At 35.2% G+C, this 5,100-nt stretch overlaps 1 protein-coding gene across 2 annotated transcripts in view; it reads right to left on the bottom strand.

Annotated features, from left to right (window-relative positions):
• Positions 1-1,484: 1,484 nt before the first annotated feature.
• Smp_072110.1 (programmed cell death, putative) overlaps positions 1,485-5,100 on the bottom strand; it is a gene marked incomplete at both ends in the record, with an annotated part of 6,746 nt that continues 3,130 nt past the window's right edge. Inside the window, 3 exons of one of the 2 annotated variants that reach the window (XM_018795732.1) lie at positions 1,485-1,997; positions 2,619-2,869; positions 3,920-4,462. In XM_018795732.1, the coding sequence (XP_018646918.1) occupies positions 1,931-1,997; positions 2,619-2,869; positions 3,920-4,462 (861 nt within the window). The remainder of the gene's footprint in view (positions 1,998-2,618; positions 2,870-3,919; positions 4,463-5,100) is intronic. The other variant, XM_018795743.1, reaches the window with a different exon arrangement.

Genomic DNA, 5,100 nt, shown 5'->3' with positions numbered 1-5,100 from the left:
TATGTACAGAAGACTAACTTTTTATTTTATAAACGACATCCCACTGATTTGTTTCAATGCCAAGTCTGTTGAATAGGTTGTGAAATGTCATCGACCGCCTTCTCAAAGCGGTGTTGTTTGCGAAATTGAGAAGACGAAAAGCAATTGTTCGGCCTTTCAACTGGGTTGATGGGTATACAGAATCTACGTAGGGAAGTTGGGAAAGCCTGCTTCCAAAACAATGGTCACATGGGCTCTAGGATTCTGTGGCAACAAATGGCGCATGAGACTATTCTTAGTTACCGGCTACCACGGGACTGCATCTCCTAACGTTGCTTCACTGCCGTATGGATCAGACCTCTAGGCCGAAGGCTCAGGGGGTGGGCTCCTAAGAGAACTACGTGCTTCGGTTTGGACACATGAGCAGTACCCCAACCCAAACTTACTGATATGGCGCATATATACCCTGGTGCCCCCTTCGTACCAGTTTTTATGTAATTATATAAAATAATAACATGATATCTCTTAACTCACAGTAAGGTTAAGGCAAGAAGAATCTGAAACGCCGATCTCAATACGCACATTTTTCTTAATGCCATTTTACCAAGATACAGATATACTTTGGGAGTAACGATTTAGGTCAGAATCCCATCTAGAGGACTAAGGGTATGCGAATGATGATCTAGCTGCTTGAAGCTGGCAAGTGGTTTTCTGAACGACCTGTAGGGTAGCAAGAATTAGTGGCTAGAAAAGTTTGCCAATATGGCCGATAACCAATAACCGTAAATCTGTACTCATTCTGCTAAAAGATAAACGATCAGTATTAGGTTTTTTAATACATTTAACGGCCACTTACATCGGTTTATAAATAGATTTACTAGCTGTTTTACACCATTTAATAGATAGGAAACTACCTTAAATCATTGTAAGTTTTGAGGAGCTACATATTGATACAAATAGTAAAAATATTTCGATACAATTTGATTAGTAACTAGTGAAAAGTTTTGATAATCCTATTATATGGACACAACTATGATCAGATGACATTAGTCAGTTAATCATAATCAACGTAGAGCCTGGAACATATATGTTGGCTGAACTTCCCATACCGTATTAGCACGAAAAGATGAAATCAGCAAAATGAATAACGAAGTATTTAAAAATCGCCTATTAGCAGCGATTATGAGAAAGACTAAGCGTTGATAATAAGGCTCGGAAAGATATATGCGCGGAGGAATACTGGGATTCAACTTATACGACGGTGAACATCGTCCGCAGAAGTAGGTAATGGTTAAGCATACGTAATACATCTCTTAACCACCTCTATTAATGAAGAGTTACAACTAGATCAGTTAATTTGTCACCTTTGGCGAAAACCCCATTGCTAAATCGGTCTGTGTTCCAATTTTATACTAAATAATAAAACATTTAAAACATATATAAGCGAACAATTTTGTTTTTGACTAGATCCTCATCACGCATCACTTTAGTATGCAGTAAAATTTATATGCATATACGGAATTATTAAACCAACATTTATTCAATTATTTTATATTTAGGCACAAAGAGGAAATGTTGACATGATTTAAATGTGAAACATCATTAGGAAAAATGACATGAAAGAATAGAATGAAACAAATATAACGTAAGCGACACGTTGTGCTGAAAAAAAAGTAAGACCGGTTGCCATCATACCAGAGACGAGCCAAAAAAGATTCATTCAGTGTTTACATAAACTAAAATGCATATTCAACAAAAACTTGATAGGAAAAACAAACCACCACTGACAGATATTTTAACACATACTAACATTTGTGAAAAATAGATAGAACGAAATGTTTGAAATAATACTAATGAAAAATTCGGCTGCAGACAGTGAAGCTAAATTTAGAATTTAGCAATATGAACGATCACCGGGCCCTGTTTATTCATGGCCTCTTGAATTGGTCCTTCACCAGGGTTTTGAACTATTAGTTCTATAAATTGAATCAGTCTCTGAGATGAAACGTTTACGAGGTCTGAAAGAAAGTAATAAATCATAGTAAAAGATATTTGAAAAACTGATGGGTTGCAACGTATACACAAATCTTATAATGAATACACCACGATGATGTTGTACACTGTGAATTTCCTCCTGAAAGACAAACATTAAATAGTATCGAAGTTTAAGTGACGTTTTTTAAGCCATTGAATGATAGGGTGAAATTTGTGTGGTGATTGAAATCTCCACCAACTGGCTGATTAGTCAGTTTCTAATAACAATTATTTTGGGCTACATATAAATACATGCTTTTGGACTAGTAAATACACCTCAAACACCACCGAATATGGCAAAGACGTGGCATAGAATTATTATACTTCCAGCCTTGTTCAAAGCTTTCGGAGCTAGGTCTTAATAAGCCATGTTGGGTGAACAATCAATGGTCAATCTATTTACATTCTGATATTTATTGGAGAAGTACTGGTCAACAGTTCTAATAAGTCTTGCACTTTCGTTGAAATATAAGTTTTCTACAAAGAAGTTGTTTAAACAATGTGGCGGTCTAATGTAAATCCGAAAACTGGTAACAATGTGTTAATTTATAGCACAGGAGAAACGTAATGGTTTGAAATGCAGACAAATTATTGCATGAACTTACTTAGTAGTAAATTCGTTAGCTAGCTTTCTTGGTATAAAACCAGCCTTAATGGCACCGTTCATAAATAATTCCATTAACGTGTAGGCAGCAGGTACATCTATTTGTAAGTCTGGTAATTCAGCATAAACACGTTTGACACCCAGAGTTAACTGGTCGACTGTCAAAACAACTGAAGCACATAATTCCTTCAGCAAACGAATAACACGTTCACGCGCATCCTCTGTGCTTATTTCTATAGCCATTATGATTGCCTAAAAAAAATTTAGAAAAAGATTTTGATTATAAGAAGTGATTAAATAAGCTTCAAATATTACAATTAGACATTACCACCTCCAAATGTTTTAGTCTCATAAAAGCTAGTACTTGCCAGAAACAACTGCAAACTGTTTTTTTAAGAACAGTTTGGTGAACTAGACTTCATAATTACAAGCATTAGACTACTAGCCCTCAATGTTTGCTACATTTGGTTATCAAACGCTGATGGGATGAGAGTTAAAGTCGCACCCTTAAAGGTTGAAAGGTATTTTCAAATCACTAAGCAATTAAAGATAAATACTGGGAAATAAAATAAGGACAATGCAGAACTGGTCATACTACTCATTTATTTGATCAACTGCAAAATTTTAACTAATTAAAACCATAAGTCCATTCAGAAATTTGTAGATCAGTGTAACCATCTGTGGAATGGAAGGCCCGCCCACTTTACAGGCCAAGTAAAAATCTGAAAATTAGTTAACAATCGTTTAGGTATCTAATTTAACGGTTCATTATTCACAATTACATACACTTAATATCTATTTGCAGAGCTGATATAAAGTCACAGAAACAAGTAATATGACCTCCAAGTTGTGTTCGTTAATTAAACAACACGATTACTTTAATAAACAATTAAGCGTGAAATTATATGATGTAACTTGGATATGTATATTGTGTGTTCGTGACCTTTGCAGTCAAAATCATAACACATATGACATTGAAAAACTTTTTGAATTCTGACTTTTGTTCACGACAGTTGATGTGAATTATTTTTCATCAGATGACAAGTTTAGTATAATGAAAAACCTTATCTCATATGGAGATACAAGTGTTAAATCAGACATATCAATTAGTATTCAACCAGTCTTAAAATCCACACTAACTTTTCTCAAAGTTATATTTTGTATGGTAAATGGAAAATTAAAAAACTCTCCGTAAAAAGTAAGATTTAATCATGAAATTTACATAAATATATTGGTCGGGACTAGCGAAATTCCGTAACCACAAAAACTGTGAAAGCATTAAGTGTATGGTACAAAACTCACCTGAAAAACAAGTTCATGACGAAAATGAGGGGCATCTAATTCTAACAATGCTGCAGTAGCTTCGTCAACATCATTTGAGTCAATGAATGACTTGAGTAATCTTTTGATTTTTTTCACTAGCATTTTTGTAGCTTTTGGGCCAGCGGGTACACCCCATATGTTATCCAATCTAGCATAGGCATGTCTTAAAGTTAGAATACTTTCAGCTCTGTTCAGAGCCTGAAGAGCTAGGTCTGGACGGGACATATTAACGGTTATCAAGCTTGATGCAGAGCCAATACCACTGCTAGTAGAAGTATCCACAGAGACTGAGCCACCAGAACTGCTGTCACTAAAGTTGCGAGTACCAAATCGAATTGTGTTTTGTGAGTTGGAATCATTTGAAGTAGTAGAGACTGTGTTAGCGTTTTCCGACTTGACTGTCTCAGTTTGAAGAGGACTGCTACTAGGTGAAACCTGAGATAGAATATTTCTCTGCAGCTCGATAAATTTGGGAGGGAGGATATCATCTGTAACTGCTCTTGCTATAAAACGCCCGATATACTAAGACAGAAAAAATGAAAACCATATACCATGTTTTAAATGTCTGGCTGAAAATGAATATATGAACCAAGTGTAGTCAAAAGATTTAACAGTTATGTTTTTCTTCACAAAAATGGCAATCTATTTAAACTATTACAATCTATACTCTTAGCTTTCAGACTTAGTGAAGAATGCGAGACAATCGTGTATTGGTTCCAGACGTTACACCTTTAATTTTATAATGGAGAAAAATACACACAAACAAAATATACGGGTACATCCACGAGCTTATTCCCTGACTAAATGTTGAATGACTAATACCGTGTTTTCGAGGGTAGTGTACGATACACATCACTGAATGTTATCTAAAAAAAAAGAGGTGGCAGCTCTAACACATTCCAAATACTCCTCTATGTTCTGAACACTTGCCATATACCTTGTTTATTATTTATTTGAACATATAAACATTGGTACAAAAGGGCACCAAGTACATATGTGCAACACAATAACATTGAGGCCAGTAGTAATTATCATTTATTTGTGTGAGGGCTGGAATATTGCCCGCACGCCAAAACCTTGAGTAAAGAAACGAGGTGTTTGTCGATTAGTTATATAATTTAATTGTCTTGTAAGGTTTTCCTATAATGATGCAGTAATTG

Source organism: Schistosoma mansoni (assembly GCF_000237925.1).
Source record: "Schistosoma mansoni, WGS project CABG00000000 data, supercontig 0177, strain Puerto Rico, whole genome shotgun sequence".
NCBI classification, from domain to species: Eukaryota; Metazoa; Platyhelminthes; class Trematoda; order Strigeidida; family Schistosomatidae; genus Schistosoma; species Schistosoma mansoni.
The sequence above is the reverse complement of the archived record's forward strand: the minus strand, read 5'-3'. Positions and strand labels throughout refer to the sequence as shown.